The following is a 22,768-nucleotide window of genomic DNA, read 5'->3' as shown; positions in this document are numbered from 1 at the left end:
CTCGCAGATTTTCTCCGTCTCCCATGGGATGTGAATGTCAGCATTTATTGTCCATCCCTAATCGCCCTGGAGAATTGGTGCTGAGCTTCCTGCTTGAACCACTCTTCTGTAGGTACATAGTCTATATTGCTCCAACAATTACCTAGCCAGCAGAATATCCAGGCCATTGTTGCTAACTAAGACTGTCGAGAGACCTGTAAATGTTGGTCTTTGACCTGTAAGAGCCTTGCGTGATCTGCCTTTTCTCCAGTTAAACTTTTGAGACACAATGTGATGGGGTGGAGGTTATTGCTGCTCCAACATTAACCCTTTCAGAATCATTACCTTATGCACCAATTCTAAGACAACTACATTTTCAAATACGGAGATCAAAACGAGATACAATATACCAGAATGTGGTATCAGCAGCAACATTGAGGATGCGGTTGTGGATTAGAGAACAAGGGGACACAGCCTCAGAATAGAAGGCAAGCCATTTTGGACTGAGCTGAAGAGGAACATCTTTACTCAAAGTGGTGAATCCTCGAAATCCTCTACCGCAGAGAGTTATGGAAGCTCAATCATTGAGCAGGTTTATTTGCAATCTGAAAATGACAGATTTCGGGAGACTGGCAACATTAAGCATTATGGAGATAATGGGGATGAAATGGCTTATGAGGTGGATGGTCAGCCATGAGCTATTTACTATGACAGACTAAATGGCTTATTACCACTTTACATTTCTTACGTTCATATGTTCCAAGGCCCACTATCATCCCCACTGGCCTGTAGCATCATCCATGTAAATCTGTGTATTTTTTCCTTTGCACTGTCTACACTCTTATATATTCTTTTAGACCTTTTAGTGTCCTGCTGAGTTGGGAATCAAGGGTCACAGTCTCAGGATATGGGGTAGGCCATTTAGGACATAGGACAGAACAGTACAGCACAGTGCAGGGCCTTCAGCCCACATTGTTGTGCCAACCTATTTTCCTAATGCACAGAGATGGGAATACTTTTCTTCACTCAGGGGGTGGTCAACCTGTGGAATTTCCTACCACAGAAGGCTGTGGGGACTGGGTCATTGAGGATATTTGAGAAGGAGATTGAACATTTTGTCTTAGATATTAAAGCCATCAAAGGGCAAGGCTGAAAATGTGGCTTTGAAGTAGAGGATCAGCCATGATCATATTGAATAGCAGAGCAGATTCGAAGGACTGAATGGCCTACTCCTACTTTCTGTGTAACATGTCTTCTCATTTGTTTGGCCAGGTGGATGAATATGAGGTGAAAAGTGAGAGGGAGCTGGGCTCAATCTGGTGGGTGCAGTTGGAGAAAGTGAAGTTCCTAGTGGAAGATGACTGGTTTTGCCGTTATTTGACAGTATGCACCCCCTCAGGAGATGTCCTGCACTTCCCCTGCTACAGGTGGATGAGTGAAGAGGACGTCATCTGTGTTCGGCAAGGAACAGGTTAGCGTGTGAATGCTGCCTGGTGGAGGACTTGGAGCTTGATGTGAAGTCAAAACAACTTTAGATTTGATTTGCTTTATTATTGTCATATATACCGAGTTACAGTGAAAAGTATTGTTATGCATGCTAACCAGAGAAATCATATGTTACATAAGTACATCGGGGTAATGCAACAGAATGCAGAATATAGCGTTACAGCTACAGAGAAGGTGTAGAGAAAGATCAACTCGAATACATGAGAGGTCTGTTCATAAGTCAGATAACAGCGGGGATGAAGCTGTTCTTGAATCTGTTGGTGCATGCTTTCAAACTTTTGTATCTTCTGCCTTATGGAAGAGGATGGAAGAGAGTATAACCAGATGGGAGGGATCTTTGATTATGTTGGCTGCTTTCCTGAGATAGCAGGAGCTGTAGATGGAGTCAATAAATGGAAGTCTGGTTTGTGTAATGGACTGGGCTCTGTTCACAACTCTGTAAATTCTTGTGGTCTTGAACAGAGTAGTTGCCATACAAAGCTGTGATGCATCCAGATAGGATATTTTCTATGGATCATCTATAAAAATTCCAATTCAAAACATCTCCATGCGCCTTCACAGGAGAATTAACAAGATTTTGAGTCACCCACTGGGACAGAGGATTAAAACTTTGGTCATGGGGTCGGCTTTAAGCAGGAGGGAGTGAGAGCTGGATGGGTTTAGGGAGGGAATTCCAGAGCTTAGGGCCCCAGACATGTCTACCAATCCATCAGAGAATGCTCAAGAGGGCAGAATTGGAGGAGCAGAGAGATCATGGAAAATAGCAGGAGATCATTACTGTGGGGTGGCACAGTGGCTCAGTGGTTAGCACTGCTGCCTTACAGTGCCAGGGACCCAGGTTCGATTCCACCCTCCGGCGACTGTCTATGTAGAGTTTGTACATTCTCCCCGTGTCTGCTTGGGTTTCCTCCCACAGCCCAAAGATGTGCAGGCTAGGTGGACTGGCCATGCTAAATTGCCCATAGTATTCAGGGATGTGTAGACTAGGGGGATAAGTATGGGTGGGGGGGCTCTGAGGGTTGGTGTGGACTTGTTGGACCAAAGGGCCTGTTTCCACACTGCAGGGATCCTATGAAATTATGGAAATGGCAAGTCATGAGGACATGAAGGGGTTTGAAAACAAGGATCAGAATTTCAAAATCAAAGGATTGCCCAGCCATTGGCAAGCACTGGGTTGATGGGTGAATGGGATATGGTGTGAATTGGCATATGAGTTTTGGATGGGCTCAAGACATTGGATGGAAGGAAAATATCCGGGTCACTGATCAGGACTGGGAGCGCTATCAGAATAGATTTACATCAGACTTCATGACACTTGATGCAGAGGCTGGTGAGGAAGACGAGCCGAGTGGGAGGAGTGCAGAGATGTTAGATTTAAGCGCTACACAAACCATCCTGGGTCCACCTTCCCTCCCTACGTCAGTGCACACTTTTTTTATCTTGCCAAGTGTCAATTTGGATAACCCCATTGCATTGGCTGCCAGTACTGGCTTGACTTTGATATCATAGAATCCCTACTGTGCGGATGCAGGCCATTCAGCACACTGAGGCCGCACTGGCCAACTGAACAGCATCTTTCCCAGAGCCACCCACTACACTGTATAACCCTGCATTTCCCACGGCCAATCCACTTAGCCTGCCATCCCCCTGGATACTAGAGGGCGACTTAACATGACCAATCCACCTAACCTGCATATCTTTGAACTGTGAGAGGAATCTGGAAGAAGCCCACAGAGATACAGGGAGAATGTTCAAACTCCACACAATCACCAGAGGTGGAATCGGACCTGGGTACCCAGCGCTATGAGGCAGCAGTGCTAACCACTGTTCCCTGTGTATTTTAATTGCAGTCCCTGTTTTCCCGTGTATATTAGCAGTTCCTGTTAATTTTTTATTCTTTCAGGGGATGAAGATGTTTATTGCCATCCCTGGAAGGCAGTTAACAATCAATCACATTACTGTGGATCTGGAGTCACATGTAGGACAGACCAGATCAGGAAAGCTGTTTCCTTCCCTAAAGGACATTAATGAACCAGATTTTTTTCCCCAACAATCCACAATGGATTAATGGTCATCATTTCACTCTTAACTCAATTTCCACTGTCTGCAGTGGAGGGATTTGAACCCGGGCCGCAGAACATTACCTGGGTCTCTGGAGTAACAGTTCATCAATAATAACACCAGGCTATCACCTCCCCATTACAATACTAGTATTGCTTATATATATTAATTATGGTCCCTGTTTTCCTGTGCATTGTAGTTTCTGCATAAATTAATCATGGTCCATTTTCACGTTACAGTTTAACTAAGCCTTTTTGTTTTCACAGCAAAGAGACCCTTTGATGATAAGATGCCTGAACTTCAGTCCCATCGACAGAAGGAACTGCAGGAAAGGCAGAAGCTATACAGGTAATGGTGATCAGTCCATCATATGGGCCTGTCTTATCATGACCTATTGAAAACCAGGGCAAAGATTTTTCTGCCTCATCAGCACCAATGAATGAGTCAACTTGCCTTCCAGCTGGCATAGAAAGATAGTGTCTTCTGTGGACGGACATGCCGATAGATCACAGTGGGAGTGCAGGGCTCTAGTTGCGGTTCGATGGAGTGGGACTCGTGAGGTTTAAAGCCCATTCAGGATTAGAACCTAGGATGAGTGGTGCCATGACCAGCCTCCCAATGGTCAAGCCTTCAGGATTACTCAGAGCAGGGGTGTAAATATGCGCAGAACATGCTGTCACAGCTTCCTTCATGTGTCCTAGGTGGAAACTGTGGAAACCTGGGGTAACCAAATGCATTGAGGCTGAAACAGAGATGGACCTTCACCCAGATGTCAAATTTGACGACGATAAACGCGCTGACTTCAAACACTCCTTCTACGTGGCGTGAGTATCACAAAGTGGCTCCCATTGGATAAGAAGGTAGAAAATATAGTCTTGCTAATCAAAGCAGAAAAAATAACGAAATGTTAAGAGCTATTCAATGGTTGGCAAGCAGACTTAATTAACCAAGATGTTGCCGTGACCAAAGCAACTAGCATCAGTTAACGTTTCAGGTCGAGTTACCCTTCCTCAGAACTCGACCCGAAGCATTAACAACAAAATGTGAGGCTGGATGAACACAGCAGGTCCAGCAGCATCCCAGGAGCACAAAAGCTGACGTTTCGGGACTAGACCCTTCATCTCGGTCTAGGCCCGAAACGTCAGCTTTTGTGCTCTTGGGATGCTGCTGGGCCTGCTGTGTTCATCCAGCCTCACATTTTGTTGCCTTGGATTCTCCAGCATCTGCAGTTCCCATTATCACCCGAAACATTAACTCTGGTTTCTTTCCCCAGATGCTGCCAGACACGCAGAGCTTTACCAGCGATTTCTGTTTTTCTGATTTACAGCATCTGCAGTTCTTTTAGTTATTTTGTTACCCAGTATCAATTCAACACATTAAATTTAAATCAGTTCCCTTTTCTCGTGCAACGTAAATTATTGCCCCCTTTGAGATGAGGTATTCTTGCCATTCTGTCCCGATAAGTGCAAGACTAAAAGCATTGACAGCATCTCTCTCTCTATATATATATCTCTCTTCAACGTAATTCATTCTCAGTACTACCAAGTTAATCATTGTGTTTTTGATCAGTTTAGGGGAACTTTTCTTGAAGAAGTTTGTGAATATGTTTGGAGACTCCTGGGATAGTCTGGAAAGTTTTCAGAGGATCTTCTGGCGAGTTAAGAGTGTTACAGGAAGTAAGCAATTGCAAATTTTTTGGTTTAAGGCCGTAACTTGATTTGGGAATCCTATAGGCCAACACAACAAATCTGACTTGGGAACTGTATTGACTAATAGGAAAACATTGAGGCTGGGAAATCTGTAGGATTCTTTCACAGTCCTCTCTTGGAAAGTTCCACTTTTCCCCTAAATTCTAATTCCACACTCCCCTCTACCTCACACGCTCTTTATCCTCTCCTTTGGATTGCTACTCAGTTAAAAAAAAGACTTAATTACACCATCTCCTACCTCTCAGAGTTTCAAAACTGAAATTCCCAACCTCCATGGTGCTTGTGTCGAAGTCATGTTGAGGTTGTAGAGGACATTGGTTGGGCCTCTTCTGGAATACTATGAGACAGCAAGAACTGCAGGTGGTGGAGTCAGAGACAACACAGGATGGAGCTGGAAGAATATGGCAGGCCAGAAAAAGGGTCCCGACCCGAAACGAAGCTCCTCTGATGCTACCTGGCTTGCTGTGTTCCTCCAGCTCCACACTGTGTTGTTTCTGGAACACTGTGTCCAGTTCTGGTCATCCAGTTTTAGGAAGGATATTATTAAGCTAGAGAGGGCTCAGAAGAGATTTACTGGGACATTGCTTGGAATGGAGGGTTTGAGATATGAAGGAAGGCTGGATGGGCTGGGACTTTTTTCACTGGAGCATAAGAGGCTGAAGGTGACCTTATAGGAGGTTTAAAATAATGTGGGCAGAGATAGAGTTAATGGTAGATGTCTTTTCCCTAGGATGGGGGATTTCAAGACTAAAGGGCACATCTTTAAGGTGAGAGGAGAGAGATTTAAAAAAGACATGAGGGGCAAATGTTTATACACAGAGGGTGGTTCATATGTGGAATGAACTTCCAGAGGAAGTGGTGAATATGTGGACACGGTTACAGTGTTTTAAAGACATTTGGATAAATTCATGCATAGGAAAGGTTTTGAGGGACCTGGGCCAAGCGCAGGCAGGTGGGACTAGTCGAGTCTGGGAGTATGGTCAGCATGGACTAGTTGGACCGAATGGTCTGTGTGACTCTATGACTATGTCACTGATTTTAATTTGGAAAGCTACCCACAACATCTGGGACTTGGTGTCTTTTTATTAATTCACCCACAATGACCAGTGTACATTTACCTCATCCTGACATTCACAGTCATAGGGCAGTGTGCTGCATCTTTAAGGAGTGCTGAGCTTTTAACAAACATATTTATTCCCCACCCATGCCACTTGTTTCCCATCCAGACTTTGTGGTGAAACACTGGAAGGAGGATTGGTTTTTCGGATACCAGTTTAAGAATGGATGCAACCCCTGCCTGATTGAGAAGTGCAGGGAGATCCCAGAGAAGTTTCCAGTGACAAATAAAATGGTCTGCCAATCCCTCAGAGGCTCCACGTTGGAGGAGGAAATTAAGGTAAGTGTGCCTGTGTACACATATTAACCTTTAATGTCAATGTCAACAGTGACTACACTTCCCAGGGCAGGCAAAAGACAGGGTTAGATACAGAGTAAAGCTCACCCTACACTGTCCCCCATCAAACACTCCGAGGACAGGGACAGCACAGGGTTAGATGCAGAGTAAAGCTCTCTTTACACTGTCGTCCATCAAACACTCCCAGGACAGGGACAGCACGGGGTTAGATGCTGAGTAAAGCTCTCTTTACACTGTCGTCCATCAAACACTCCCAGGACAGGGACAGCACGGGGTTCGATGCAGAGTAAAGCTCTCTTTACACTGTCGTCCATCAAACACTCCCAGGACAGGGACAGCACGTGGTTCGATGCAGAGTAAAGCTCTCTTTACACTGTCGTCCATCAAACACTCCCAGGACAGGGACAGCACGGGGTTAGATGCAGAGTAAAGCTCTCTTTACACTGTCGTCCATCAAACACTCCCAGGACAGGGACAGCACGGGGTTAGATGCAGAGTAAAGCTCTCTTTACACTGTCGCCCATCAAACATTCCCAGGTCAGGGGCAACACAGGGTTAGATACAGAGTAAAGCTCACTCTACACTGTCCCCATCAAGCACTCCGAGGACAGGGACAGCACAGGGTTAGATACAGAGTAAAGCTCCCGTTACACTGTCGCCCATCAAACACTCCCAGGACAGGGGCAACACAGGGTTAGATGCAGAGTAAAGCTCTCTTTACACTGTCACCCATCAAACACTCTCAAGACAGGGACAGCATGGGGTTAGATACAGAGTAAAGCTCTCTCTACACTGTCCCCCATCAAACACTCCCAGGACAGGGAGAGGATGGATGAGTTACTTGTTTGCCTAAATTCCTAAACTGTGTGACAATCTGTGCCAGGATCATTAAAGACTACTGTTTCTCTCAGAAAGGAAACATTTACATTGTGGATTACAAGGTCTTGGATGGAGTTCCTGCCAATGTAATAAATGGAGTTCAGCAGTACATCGCAGCTCCAATTTGTCTCCTGTACCAGGATCCTGAAAACAGGCTGATGCCAATCGCCATCCAGGTAGGTGGAAGCATTGTTGGGGTTTCTTAAATACTTATTTTTCATCACAGAAATGTCTCCACAGGTGCCACTCACTCTACCCTTCACAATGTTGCACTTAAGGGTAAAGAGTAGAGAGAAATAAATAGACACTGAGATGGAAAGACAGAAAGAGTAGAGACACAGAGAGAAATGGACAACAGCAAAAAGCAAAAGAGGCTGAGGTTGAAATGCAGAAAGGGCGCAGCAGAGAAAGGGAAATATAGATAGACAGGAAGGCAGAATGGAGGTCAGTGGAAGAGATACGGAGCTGGAGAGAGCAGGGAACAAGGAATGGACAGTCAAATGAGTAGGCCTTGATAGACAAAAAGAGGAAAAGAAAGACAGAAAAATATAACTAGAGTATTTTTATTCTTTCTTGTAATGTGGACATCCCTAACAGATTCTGATGGCTAGCTCGGTCATTTCAGAGGGCAGTTATGAAAAATTCACAGAAGACAAAAAATGTCAGAAATCACAGCGGGGTCAGACAGCATCCGTGCAGAGAGTGCAAGCTAACTTAACTCTTCATCAGAGCCATCTAGAGTCGAAACATTACCTTGCTCTCTCTCCATGCATGCTGAGATTGCCAGCATTTTTGGTTTTCAGGACAGTTTGTAGCATCTGTAGTAGTTTTCTCCTACTATGAGTAAACCACATTGCTGTAGGTCTGGAGTCGCATGTAGGCCAGATCAGGTAAAGACGGCATTTGTGAACCAAATGGGTTTCTTTTCAGACTTCCAGCATCTGCAGTTCTTTTGGTTTTTTGGGGGTTTTGTTTGATGTTTGTTCTGATTCTGCATTTTAATCATGAATCAATTTTTAAAAATTTAACTTTAAAATTGAATTCAAAGTCGATCTCCCTTCCGCAGTGGGATGTTCCCAAAGGACACCGGGGCCTCCAAATGACTAGACCAGTGACATTACCACTGCAGCACCATCTTCCCATTTGGCAGAATGCACAAAAGGGTCAGGAGGAGAGAAAACTTGAGCGACACAGAAAAATCAGAGCGAGAAACAAAGTAAAAGAGAGAAAGTGAGATGCGTTCAAAGAGATACACAATCAGGAAATGACTGAGATAGAAAGGTATGGGACAGAGAGACAAGCAATGTGACACAGAGAACGAAAGCATACAAGAAAAGACAGTAGAAGGGACAGAAGGAACAAAAGAGAGAGACAGTACAAATTGGTGGTTAGGGAAGGTGATATATGAATTGGCAACATCAGGTGGCATTGAGAAGGCTCCTGCTGGTGAGTTTTTGGGAAGGTGTTAGACATATAAATCTTGCTTGGCCTGCCTCATTTCCTTATTTCTCAACCAAATCCACATCCACAGCTCCGCCAAGTCCCCGGATGCGATAACCCTATTTTCCTGCCCACGGACCAGGAAAATGCCTGGCTCCTGGCAAAGATTTGGGTGCGGAGTTCCGAATTCCAGCTGCACCAGATAGTCTACCACCTGTGCGGGACCCACTTGCTGGGGGAAACTTTCTGCATTGCGACCTTGAGGCAGCTGCCTGCCGTGCACCCGATTTTCAAGGTAAGGGGAGGTGGGGATAGTGCGATGCCCTCTCGGGACCCTGCAAAGACTTCTGTTACCAGGTATCTACTTGGAAACTGGGGTTGCTGTTGGAGTTTGCCAGGTTTAAATTGGTTTTGTGACATTAATGTTTTCTTCTGTCCATTTTCAGCTCCTCACCCCACACACGAGGTACACACTAGAGATAAACACCCGGGCCCGAAGTGACCTCTTGGGCAAGGATGGCGTCATTGCCAGGGTAAGTCATCCCTTCTCTCTTCACGTCTTTAGAATGTGAGGTGTGTCCTTCCTTTAACCTTCCTTTAATGATGCCAGCAACAATAGCAACATAGACTTTTAATTGGGCTCAGCCACTTGACAGACTCAATAGAACAGGACCCAGGTCAGTTCACTCAAAAGCTCAATCACTGAGATTGAGTAGAATTTAGGTCAATTGTTTCTGATTGGACAGGAGAATAGCTTTTTCCCTTTGTGAGTTGTGGAAGGCAAGTTTAAGACTTTTGTAGACCTCCAGCCGCACACACGGCCCTTGTTACTTTAATGGATTCATTATGGCTCGGAAATAAGGCAACTGCTACACAGAATACCACATGTTAAATTGGTATTCACGCACCTTGTCATCCTCCAACTTCTGTTTCAGGATGGTCTTATTTCTCACAATCTTGCATTCATCGGATGTGGGCATTGCTGGCTAGGCCAGCATTTATTGCCCATCCCTATTTGCCCAGAGGGCAGTTGAGATCAACACATTGGATGGGGTCAGAAGTCATATGTAGGCCAGACTGGGTAAGGCAGATTTCTTTCCCTAAGGGACATCAGTGATCCAGATGTTTTTACCAAGGTTTTTCTTTGTGACAATTACGCCAGCTTTCTTAAAAAAAATTCCAGATTTTTAAAACTTGATTCAGATTTCACCATCACCCCATTGGGACGCAAACCAATGGCCCAGAGCATTAACCTGGTGTTCCGGAATACTAGAAATTTTCATGACAACTCCACCTCCAGACCTCCCCTTGTTTGAATGAAGCATTTAAGGATAGAATCACAGACTCATGAAGCAGGGAAGCAGACCCTTCAGTCCAACCAGTCCATGCTGAACATAATCCCAAACTAGACTAGTCCAAATTGCCTGCACTTATCATGTCCCTCTAAACATTTCTTATTCAGGTACTTATCCAAATATCTTTTAAACATTGTAACTGTATCCACATCCAACACTTCTTCATTCCACACATGAACCACTCTCTGTGTAAAAATGTTGCACCTCATTTTTTTTCTCTCTTTCTCCTTTCTCCTCTCACCTTAAAAATATGCTCTTAGTCTTGAAATCCCCTACCCTAGGGAAAATATATCTGCCAATCACCTTATTTGTATCTCTCATAATTTTATAAGCTTCTATAAGATAACCCCTCAACTTCCTACGCTCCATTGAAAAAAGTCCCAGCCGAACCAGTTCTTCTTTATAACTCAAACCTTCCTTACCTGGCAACACCTAGTATATCTCTTCTGAATCTTCTTCAGCTTAATATATCATTTCAATAACAGGGCAAGCAGAACTAGACGTAGTACTCCAAAAGTGGTCTCACCGATGTCCTGTACAACCTCAACATGATGTCCCAACTCGTACACTCAAAGGACTGGGCAATGAAGGCGAAACGTCTTCTTAAGTACCCGGTCTACAAGTGATGCAAACTTCAAAGAATCATGTACCTGTACCTCTAGGCCTCTCTCTGTTCTACAACATCACCCAAGGCCTTACCACTAATTGCATAAGTCCTGCCCCTGCTTGCTCAATAGGGAAGAATGGGAGGAGATTTGCACTAGGTAATTATGCTCATTTGAAGAGTTGGTACAGGCACGATGGACTGAAAGGCCTCCTGAAGCACCACAACATTTCTGTGACTCTGTAGTTATATTTTTTAGGACTTTGCAATTGGCAGCAAAGGTCACCATTTGCATGCTGACTGGTGCCAACCAAATTTTCATCTGAGCACACATATGCTAAGGTTATAATGGTGTAAATGGAAATTGAAATTGCATGTGAATGCTGAAATGCTACTTTTTTTTCTAGCATGCCTAGTGGGTCACCAGTGAGTATACCTATAGTACATATCTGCGAACAATCACAGAGTCACACAGTTGTACAGCACGGAAACTGACCCTTCAGTCCAATTTGCCCATGCCGCCCAGATATCCTAAATTAATTTAGTCCCATTTGCCAGCATTTGGCCCGTATCCCTCCAAACTCTTCCAATTCATGTACCCATGCAGATGTCTTTTAAATGTTGCAATTGTACTAGCCTCCACCACTTGCTCTGGCAGCTCGTTCCATATATGCACCAGCCTCTGTGCGAAAAAGTTAACTCTTAGGTTCCTTTTATATGGTTCTTCTCTCACCTTAAATCTATGCCCTTTAGTTTTGGACTCCCCTACCCTGGGGAAAAGACCTTGGCTATTCACCTTATCCATGCGCCTAATGATTTTATAAACTTCTCTAACGTCACCCCTCAGACTCCGACTTTCCAGTGAAGATAGCCCCAGGCTACCCAACATCTCCTTATAGCTCATCTCCTTCAATATCCTTGTAAATCTTTTCTGCACCCTTTCAAGTTTAACAACGTCTTTCCCAACAGCACAGGGACCAGAATTGAACATGGCATTCCAGAAGTGGTCCAATCAAGTGATCCTTAAGTTAAAAGAAAGCTAAAACCTCAATCACATCAACTTAATCCAAACCCTGATCCTGGAATAGTACTTCACAATTTTTGTTCCCACTGTGACCCCCATTTCAAGGCTTTAAAGACGCAGTCAACCATGGTGCTGGAACTTGAGGATGAGCAAAGCTGTGAGCCTGGGTGGGGAGTCGTTGGAGAAAAAGTATTCATAGGTTTTCACTGGCTTTTTATAACATGAATCAGTCCTCAAAGATTGGTCCTTCAGGCTATGCCCATCATTCCAAAATAACATGAACTGTTAGCACGCAGTTGCGACTTTTCCCTGGAGCGTCAGAGGCTGATTGGTGACCTTATAGAGGATTATAACATCATGAGGGTTATGGTAGGGTGAATAGCCAAGGTCTTTTACCTAGGGGCGGGGGTGTCCAAAACTAGAGGTCATAGGTTTATGGTTAGAGGGAGAAGATTTGAGAAGGACCTAAAGGGCAACTTTTTCACACAGAGGGTGGTGCATGTATGGAACGAGCTGCCAGAGGAAGTTGTGGAGGCTGGTACAATTACAACATTTACAATAAGCATACGAATATGCCAGGGAGTCTATTCACACAGGTGGAGGGTGTGGGGCTTTTGGGGAATGGGGCAAAGGGAACATTTCAAAGGCAATTCATTTGTCAGATCTTTGAGTATAGGAGTTGAGATGTCATGTTGAGGTTGTTCAGGATGTTGGATGGGCCTCTTCTGGAGCACTGTGTCCAGTTCTGGCCCTCTGTTATAGGATGGACATTATTAAGCTGGAGAGGGTTCAGAAAAGATTTGCCAGGATGTTGCTGAGAATGGAGAGTTTGAGATATAAAAATAGGCTGGAAAACCTGGGATTTTTTCACTCAGTATATGAATAGGAAGAGTTTCGAGGGATATGGGCCAAATGCTGGCATATGGGATTAGGTCAGTTTGGGATGTCTGGTTGGCATGCTCAAGTTGGACTGAAGAATCCTTTTCCATGCTGTGTGAATCTATGACTCTATACTCAAAGGCAACCATTGCTGCCTGAGAGCTCACAACCCCAGTATCTCAGCAGGGTGGCAACTCACTGTTTGGGAAGCTCTGTCCCGGTGCATACAAATAAAGAAATAGGGAATCTGACAATATTCCTTTGTTCATTTCTGTTCTCAAGGTGGTTGCCTCAGGAGGCGTTGGTCAGGATGTCATTGCACAGAAAGGGTTTCAAGCATTCAGCTACGAGGCCATGTGCCTGCCAGATAACCTGAAGAAACGTGGGACTGAAGGGTTGAAGGAATACTATTATCAAGAAGATGGCCTCCAACTCTGGTTTGCAATCAATAAGTAAGTTCTTGCTAAGACTTGGGGAGCTGGATTTTTAAATTTGCTTTTATTCATGGGAAGTATATGCTGCTGACAAGGCTGGTGTTCATTGTCCCTGAGAAGGTGGCAGTGAGCTGCCTTCTTGAATTGTTGCAGCCTAAGTGGTGTTGATTCACCTATAATGCCTTTTGGAGAGGGATATCAAGGATTTTGTTTCGACGACAATGTAGGAACAGCCAATGTATTTCCAAAGATCAGGATGGAGTGTTGCTCGGAGGGGAACGTGCAGGGGGTGGTGATCCCATAAGTCCTTCTAGGTGGTAGAGGTCATGGGTTTGGAAGGTACTGTCGAAGGAGCATGAGAGAGTTGATGTAGTGCATCTTGTAGATGGTACCCACTGTTGCTACTGTTGTGAAGGGATTGGATGCTAATCCAAGAAGGAGGTTGCTAGATTCTGAATAACCAGAACGATACATTTGTCCCATGACTTTAACATCAGACTGCGATCATAGGTTTTCTTAACAAGTGGGCATCACTGCAATTACAATCTTGCCTCCTTCCCAGTCTTGTTAATTTTTCAAGATATTGTGTAAGGCATTTGATCTGAGAGGGTTAATATGAAGTCTTTACATTGCTCTACCTAATGAGGCATAACTGACTACCTCTGGGAGGTGTCAATCAGTTGTCTATGTTATTTATCAGCTCATTTATTCTATAATCACATAGCATTGACCTAGCCAATATCTCTTAAGAAGTAACAGTATCTCTTTATCTAATGCTAATGTAGTCAAACCAGCTTTAACATAATCCAACCTGTTTTCTTATCATTATGTCATAAACTACTTCTGTTTTTTTTCTACTATCTACATCTATTTTTTTGGAGATGTATTAAAGGTTAAGCTGTCACCATTCAATACTACAAAAATCTGCAGACTAGAATTACAAAAAGGGAATTCTATCCAAAGAAAATTCTGGCTGACACAAGAGGCAGCTGTGGACATCTCTTACAATGCAAGAAATTAAGGGGAACTGATAAGTAGGAAGAGAGAGAAGAAACTATTTCTGTTGGTAATGAATTTAAATCTGAGATTTGGGTCTGAAGTGCAGTTTAAAAGGGTAGTAACTGCTTGATTAAAATTTTCAAGCACTGTGTATATGTGATGGAAACACATTAGCTGTCACCTCACCTGTCTATGGAAGGTGTGTTTTGGGTGATGGTTTTTTGTGTTAGAAGTGCATGTTTGTTATTTTGAAAAGAACTTTGTTCTTAACCTATGCCTGTTGTCTTGCACCATTGTCAATGCTGTGGAATCTGGAAACTAATGCTTTCCTTGTGAGCTGTTGCTCTGAGTTTGAGGGAGCATAAGCAATTAACGAGATTAGATTATTCTTATTCTCTCTCAATGTTGAGCCTGAACACTCCATTTGCCAACATAAATACAGACTGTAATGTTATTATGTGACTGAATTAATTTCATAAATGAGTTAGTGAGAATGAAAACGGAACCCTGGATGACCAAAATACAGACCCCAAAAATCAAAAACAAACCCTCAAGAAAATTTCAAAAGATTCTGCCTCCCCCATAAAAGCTTATTTTGTATCCAGTTGGTTAGCACGTATCATGTGAAGACTGGGTGCCACTTCCACAAGTAGTTAAATTTCCTGTTGAAACCTGTAGTCATGTCTGAAATAACTGCACAGAGGCTGGTATCCCATCACCAAAGTCACCGTTTATTTTGCACATGGTGAGACCTTGACACTGATCCAGCTCCTTCAGAGCCAGCTCTTGGAGTTAGCAGAACCTCTGACACTCCTGTTATTTCTGTCAACCAGGGCTCCCTGATTGGACCAGATTAATAGCCCCAATCAGGGAAATCATATTCAAAGATGTCCACCTGGCTGACCTTGTTGCAGTCACTGACACTATCCACAATTGTTAGTTCCAGGAAGTCTATTGTTAGCTGTAGAGGACTTGGTGGGCCCCTCTATCTCTCAATGATCACTGAGCAAGGGAAAACCATGTTTAATACCTGTCTTAATCCCCAGGTACGTCAAAGGCATTACAGAGCTCTACTATGAGACTGACGAGGATGTACTCCAGGACAGTGAACTACAGGCTTGGATTAAAGATCTGGCACAGGAGGGATTTCAGGACCTTCCAGGAATTGGTAACTGAAAGCAATTGCTTGAGGAATAATTGAGAAAAGGATGTAGAGTGAGGAAGTACAAAAGCTCCTTGTGGACAAGCAGATAGTAAGATAGGCCACAGCACCAGGAGCCCAGGGTCAATTCCAGCCTTGGCAACTGTCTGTGTGGAGTTTACACGTTCTCTCTGTGTCTGCGTGGGTTTCCTCCAGGTGCTCAGGTTTCCTCCCACAGTCCAAAGATGTGCAGGTTAAGTGGAATGGCTATGGTGAAATTGTCCATAGTGTTCAGGGGTGCCTAGGCTAGGTGGATTAGCCATGGCAAATATGGGGTTACAGGATATGGTAGGTTTAGGTGGGATGCTTTTTGGATGGCCAGTGCAGAATCAATATTTTAACTTCACAACAGGCTTATTCAGATTGCTTTAGAATATCTCAGCACTCACAGGATTTCTGAACATGTTGCATAGGTCTTTCTAGAAGCTTTTTGCACACCCAGGTTGAATCAATCTAACATAATCAAACACAGATCGATTAAACGATTGAACATTGCAGTTATGTCAATTCCCCAAAATCATTAAATGTGTCCATTTGGGACAAGAAGATTTCTATTTTAGACTCCAGAACGTGGTCAGTTGGCACAATTCCATAAACAAATCACATGGCCAGAATATCTTGGTGGGGGAATAGTCGGAAGAGAGAAATATCACTCTTATTTACTGTTCCTGATGATGCCTGTTTGCTTGTGGAGTCAGTAGTAGCTGAACAATTTGTGCGCGGTCACCGCTAATGCTCATGTCTTCAGAATGACAATTTAGGCGATGATGGAAGACAGACAATGCATGTGCAACCATTGGCATGTGGGAGATCTACCCTCAGCTCTGGCAAGGCCATATTGAAGATTTGAATATCAGCCTGCCAGAATAAACAGAACAATTTCAAAAGATCTACATTGCCAAATGCAGTGGAAGTCAATTATAATTTAGAAATTGGGTTCCAAAAATGAAACCATGTTACAGCCAGACCAGTTTACAGCTGGACTGGATTATAGCTGGGAAAGTGTTTAGTTTGAGGAGCTTGGTTGGTATGGATGAGTTGGACCAAAAGGGTCTGTTTATGTGCTGAATGACTCCCTGACTCTGTGGACCACACTATAGCCAATTGCATTATAGCTGGACCAATTATAATGTGCCACATTATTAAGAAAACTCCTAATTTCAAGCAGCAAAATGGAGATTTAAATAAAGATTTTCTTCTTTTGTGAGCCAACAGAGCCCCTCTGCTACAAGTGAATTCAAGCTGTACAAATCTTATTGTAAAGGACTTCCACTGAATAAATTCCACACTATGAACTTCTGTTAATTTAATAATACAAGAATCAATAAGCATTTATTTAGCACTTTTAACATCTCAAACTGAGATCTTGTGAAGAAATGGGAAATGTTCCTCGCCCTGGGCTCACGCTGTGACCTATCACCCATGGGTTTATTTCTGGGAAATCCTTCCACCAACTTCCAAAAACCCCCAAAAGTGGAATGAAATTGCAGTTGAAGATGCAGGAAAAAAACATATATTAAACTATCTCCCGCACCAGGAACATCATTAAAACCAATCTAGACACCAAAACACATAATGAGCTAATATGGACAGGTGATTGGAGCTCGGTCAAAGTGGTGAGTCTTCAGGGGTATTTTCAAGAGGAAATATATGATTGTAGAGACTTAAGAAAGGAATTGCAGGGCTTAGGGCCCAGGCAGCTGAAGGCATTGCTGCCAATGGCAAGTTGATGGGAATCAAACCGAAATTGGAAGAGATTTCGGAAGCCTCAAGTGAAGATAAAATATTATAGTAGGGACGGGGTGGGTGTTTTAAGCACAGGTCTTGCTGTGAGCACACCCCAACCTATGTCTGAAAGGAAGTTCAGGAAAAGCTCCTTTATAATTCAGAGAGGGTAAATGTACAGAAAAGACTGGTTGAGGCAAATAGCAGAAATGTATTCAAAGTGAAGCTGGATAAGTCCATGAGGAAGGAAAGAACAGAAGGGTGTGTTGATAGGATGAGTGGAAGATGGGGTGACTGGCAACTTGCAAACATCAATTCAGTCAAGTAACCTGTTCCCATCCTCCATGAAAGCAAATGTCACCACAGTCCCAGAGGATACTCTTCCATTCAATCTGAGGGTCACCAAGCCTCAGGTGAAGTTAAGAAGACAAGGCCTTCATAGTGACTTCAGCCGGTACAGGGATGGAACCCAATCTGTTGGCATTACACCAGATCACCGTCCAGCCAACTGTGCTAACTAGCCCCACTATGTTCAATGGAGCAGGGAAAGCAAAACAAAGGGCTCTGCAATAGTGACGTCCCCTAAGAGAAACCCTTGCGTCTCCTCTGCTCTTTGTGTTCTGTCTGACTATCTGAACTTTTTGTGGGATGCTTTCAGGAATCCCGTTGGTCCTTCACACCCGAGATGAGATGTGCAAGTTCCTCACCATGGTGGTCTTCACATGCTCAGCCCAACATGCTGCAGTAAATAATGGACAGGTAATGAGTTGTCAATATCTTTGTTTCATTCAACCCTCACTGTCAAGTTGGCTCAAGTGGGATGAGTGTGGAGCACATGAGATAGGATGTTTGGGTGGGCGATTGGGGGTGGATAAGAATCCAAAATTAGGACAAGTGTGTTAATTATGGTTCAATGGGCAGCACACTAGTCTCTGTCTCACAATGTTAGAATCCTACAGGGCAGAAAGAGGCCATTCAGCCCATCGAGTCTGCACTGACCTTCCAAAGAGCATCCCATCCAATTCCCATGGCTAACCCATCTAGCCTGAACATCCCCAGACAATGTGGGCAAGTTTGAATGGCCAATCCACCCATCCATCTTTGGACTGTGGGAGGAAACTGGAGCACTCGGAGGAAACCTGCACAGACATGGGGAGAATGTGCAAACTCCACACAGGCAGCTGCCTGAGGCTGGAATTGAACCCTGGAATCTAACTACTGTTGCACATTCAAATACTACTCTCGAGGTTGAGCCCTCTGTGCCATGCTGGGGGAGTGCAGCACTGTCCAAAAGGGCTATCTTTCAGATGAGATGTTGAATCAAGGCCCCAGCTGCCTGCCTGAGTGGGTATAGAAAATCCCACAGGTTTGAAGGACAACAGGGAGATTCTCTCAGTGTCCTGCCAAAATCCATCCCACAGTCGATGTCACAAATAGACATCATTACCACAATGCTGTCTGGGACCTTGCTGTGCACATATTGGACATTGCCTTTCCTACGCTACAGTATTAGCTACTTGTCAAACAAAATCTACTTCATTGGTTGTGGAGTACTTTGAGATATCCAGTGGCTGTGTAAAGTGATACTTAAATGTAGGTCTTGTTCCTTTTTAAAGGAGGTGAAATCAGGTGAAATGGGAGGAAATGCAGTGCGGGGACCTCTGTGGTTAAACGCTAATGTTGAGGTATCAAACACTGACGTATGTCCTTGCTGGTGCAGAAGCAGTGAAAGTTACAATACAGAGGGATGTGCTTTGGCCCATCCAGCCAAACTAGCTCTCTTAAAGTGGCCCACTCAAGATCCCATTTCCCACTATGGCCTGGCATTCCATATCTGAAAAGTGTAAGAATTCTCCAAGCATTTCCCACTCCTATTTCCAAAATGTCTCATCATTTTGGGCAAATGAACCAGATCTATTGATACGTGTACTTTTCTGTATGACTGTTGATCTTTGACCTCCTTCTATTGACAGTATGACTGGTCGTGTTGGGTACCAAACACTCCCTGTACAATGAGACAGCCTCCCCCGGTAAAAAAGGACAACATTTCAATTCAGAACCTCATGGAAACCTTGCCAGACATGAGCCAGTCCGCTGTGCAGATGGCTTTCACCTGGCATCTGGGCCGACCACTTCCTAACAAGGTAAGCCATCCATGAGCTGTCCTGAAAGTGAGGTCTCTTAACGTAAACAGTCACAGGGAGTGTTGTATGGATGTATGCTGCCCACATCAGACACACACACATACAAATACTAACACACACAGATACACATACAGATACTAATCCACACACATGCACAGATACACACAGACTTGGACATGTACACACAGACATACATTACAGACACACATACAGATACCAACATTCACACATACAAATGCTAACACACACAGAAACTAACATATACCCACTGACATATACTAACACAAACACAAACACACACAGATATGCACACTCACATGCAGATACTAACACACACACAGACATACACACCATTACATGCACACAGATACACACACAGGCATGTTCAACCTTACATACATTGACAGATACACACATTCACGCACACACTTACATATACGCCCACCCTCTCATACACACACACAACCACATACATTTTCTCTTATCTACGCACACTCACAGTCACACACACTCACATAAACACACAAGAGCACATTCTCTCACACACACACACGCACACACACACAGTTACACAGAAACACACACTTTCTCAGAAAGAAACACAGCAGCACACACTCTCATATGCACTCTCTCTCACACACTTTTTGGCTGGACAAGCAAAAGTGGAGAGGAACAAAAACAAAGTTGCTGGAAAAGCACAGCAGGTCTGGCAGCATCTGTGAAGGAGAAAACAGAATTAACGTTTTGGGTCCGGTGACCCTTCCTCAGAAAGTGGACAGGAGATGTCTTACGATTATCTGTAACACAATTTGCATTTTTCTAAATAAAATAATGTTTATTTCAGATATTACTGGGCTCTTTTGATGAGGAATACTTTACAGAGGAAGGGGCCAAGCAAATCATCACAGAGTTTCAGAAAGACCTGCAGCAGATTGAGAAGCAGATTCAGGAGCGTAACAAAAGATTGCCTCTGCCATATGAGTACCTGAAACCTTCCAACATTGAGAACAGCATCAGCATCTGAATCTTCACTTACAGCCCCTTTGCAACCCAACCAGGACCAATTAGACCCATGACAACATCAAAAAGAATATTATGTTATATCCTTGGTCCCACAATGGGAGAAAGCTGGGCTGGAGGTTCCCAATTTCACCTTCCAGCAAACCCCTCTTGCTCTGCAAGGAGATACCTGTCCACTTGGTGAGGTTTCCAACTCTCAAGGATTGGTGTGGAATCTCTAAACTTTGACAATTAATTTCCAGGACACTGCCCTGTGCGACACTGGGGCCATATCGGCATTAAAGAAAGCACTTATGTTTGTCATTTTCCTTTAACCAATGATTCAAAAATTGGAATAAAATGATATTTAGATGACAATCAAACATCACCCCATTGGGTAAGGAGTCTTATTTTGCTTTCCAGTTGGCATAGAAAGATGGCAGATCAGAGGGACGAATGCACTGCCAATAAATAAAACTTCCAGGAATAGAGCTAATTGCAATAGGCAGCTCTACCAAGCACTCAGCGATGCTTCCCAGTTTATGATGCAAGTCTCTCTACAGAACCTGAAGGTGTTATACAGAATGAAAACTGCTTGTTACCTGCAATGGCTGTGGTGATGTGCATTCTGGGGTATTGTTGGTGGTTTTATTGTAGCCTGGGCTTTCAATGTCCCTTCCCCCATCCCCTCACTGGGTGGTGGTTGAGAAGCCTTTTTTAAAATTCATTTATGGAACATGGGTGTTGCTGGCTGGGCCAGCATTTTATTGCCTGTCTCAAGTTTCCCTTAAGAAAGTGGTGGTGACCTGCCTTCTTGAACTGCTGCAGTCCTCCTGCTGTGGGTTGGCTCACAATGCCATTAGGGCTGTTTTAGCTGCAACCGCACCCACAGACACCGAAGTTTCTTACCTCCCCTTCCCCAGCCCACCAATGAAGCTTGCTTCACTTTTGATCCTCTGAACAGAACAGAATAGCCTTTATTGTTGCATGTACTTGATGAGTACAGTGAAAAGTTTATATGTTGCTAATTACAGCGCCGACTTAGATACAAAAGTACCGAGGCACAGCTTCTTTTGCTACACTATTTTAGACAGCACAGGAATAGAAGTTGAGTACAGCAGACCACACTGGCATCTAGGTTCCAGTCTGCAATGGATCCTGGCTCCACATCGTACTGGTGATATGCCGTGCCAGGAGGCTGCTTCAGGAAGCCGGAAGGTCGCCTTGCCACGCGCCAGGCTAGGAAATCACCACGTCAAATTGGGATGCCAGGAGGACACCACACCATGTCAGGAGGCCGCTGTGCCTGGCCGGGAATTGTCACCAGAGGCCGGGAATCAATGAGAGAAAGCTGGGGTAAAGGCAATTACGATGAGATTAGGCAAGATTTAGGGAGCATAGGATGGGGAAGGAAACTGCAGGGGTTGGGCACATTAGAAATGTGGTGCCTATTCAAGGAAAAGCTCCCGTGTGTCCTAGATAAGTATGTACCTGTCAGGCAGGGAGGAAGCTGTAGAGCGCGGGAGCCGTGGTTTACGAAGGAAGTGGAATCTCTGGTCAAGAGGAAGAAGAAGGCTTATGTCAGGATGAGATGTGAAGGCTCAGTTAGGGCGCTTGAGGCCTACGAGGTAGCCAGGAAAGACCTAAAGAGAGAGCTCAGGAGAGCCAGGAGGAGAAGTTGTTGGCGGACAGGATCAGGGTAAACCCTAAGGCTTTCTATAGGTATTTAAGGAATAAAAGAATGACGAAAGTAAGATTAGGGCCAATCAAGGATAGTAGTGGGAAGTTGTGTGTGGAGTCAGAGAAGATAGAGGAAGCACTAAATCAATATTTTTCGACAGTATTCACTCTAGAAAACGACAATGTTGTTGAGGAAAATACTGAGATACAGGCTAGTAGACTAGGTGGGATTGAGGTTCATAAGGAAGAGGTATTAGAAATCCTACAGAGTGTGAAGATAGATAAGTCCCCTGGGCCAGATGGGATTTATCCTAGGATCCTCTGGGAAACCAGGGAGGAGATTCCCGAGCCTTTGGCATTGATCTTTAACTCGTCATTGTCTACAGGAATAGTGCCAGACAACTGGAGGATAGCAAATGTGGTTCCCCTATTCAAGAAAGGGAGTAGAGACAACCTTGGTAATTATAGACCAGTGAGCCTTACCTCAGTTGTTGGTAAAGTCTTGGAAAAGGTTTTAAGAGATAGGATTTATAATCATCTAGAAAAGAATAAATTGATTAGGGATAGCATGGTTTTGTGAAGGGTAGGACGTGCCTCACAAACATTATTGAGTTCTTTGAGAAGGTGACCAAACAGGTAGATGAGAGTAAACCAGTTGATGTGGTGTATATGGATTTCAGCAAGGCGTTCGATAAGGTTCCCCACAGTAGGGTATTGTACAAAATGCGGAGGAATG

General features: G+C 44.1%; 1 protein-coding gene across 2 annotated transcripts in view; it reads left to right on the top strand.

Annotated features, from left to right (window-relative positions):
• The window catches only part of alox12 (arachidonate 12-lipoxygenase), a 30,533-nt gene extending 9,793 nt beyond the window's left edge, over window positions 1-20,740 (top strand). Inside the window, exons 2-14 of one of the 2 annotated variants that reach the window (XM_048524213.2) lie at window positions 1,252-1,450; window positions 3,813-3,894; window positions 4,248-4,370; window positions 5,116-5,222; window positions 6,482-6,651; window positions 7,581-7,724; window positions 9,080-9,283; window positions 9,435-9,521; window positions 13,133-13,302; window positions 15,330-15,451; window positions 17,868-17,968; window positions 19,183-19,353; window positions 20,198-20,740. In XM_048524213.2, the coding sequence (XP_048380170.1) occupies window positions 1,252-1,450; window positions 3,813-3,894; window positions 4,248-4,370; window positions 5,116-5,222; window positions 6,482-6,651; window positions 7,581-7,724; window positions 9,080-9,283; window positions 9,435-9,521; window positions 13,133-13,302; window positions 15,330-15,451; window positions 17,868-17,968; window positions 19,183-19,353; window positions 20,198-20,377 (1,860 nt within the window). In that variant the 3' untranslated portion in view covers window positions 20,378-20,740. The remainder of the gene's footprint in view (window positions 1-1,251; window positions 1,451-3,812; window positions 3,895-4,247; window positions 4,371-5,115; window positions 5,223-6,481; window positions 6,652-7,580; window positions 7,725-9,079; window positions 9,284-9,434; window positions 9,522-13,132; window positions 13,303-15,329; window positions 15,452-17,867; window positions 17,969-19,182; window positions 19,354-20,197) is intronic. The other variant, XM_048524214.2, reaches the window with a different exon arrangement.
• Window positions 20,741-22,768: the final 2,028 nt, after the last annotated feature.

This window comes from Stegostoma tigrinum, chromosome 45 (genome assembly GCF_030684315.1).
Source record: "Stegostoma tigrinum isolate sSteTig4 chromosome 45, sSteTig4.hap1, whole genome shotgun sequence".
NCBI lineage: Eukaryota > Metazoa > Chordata > Chondrichthyes > Orectolobiformes > Stegostomatidae > Stegostoma > Stegostoma tigrinum.
The sequence above is the reverse complement of the archived record's forward strand: the minus strand, read 5'-3'. Positions and strand labels throughout refer to the sequence as shown.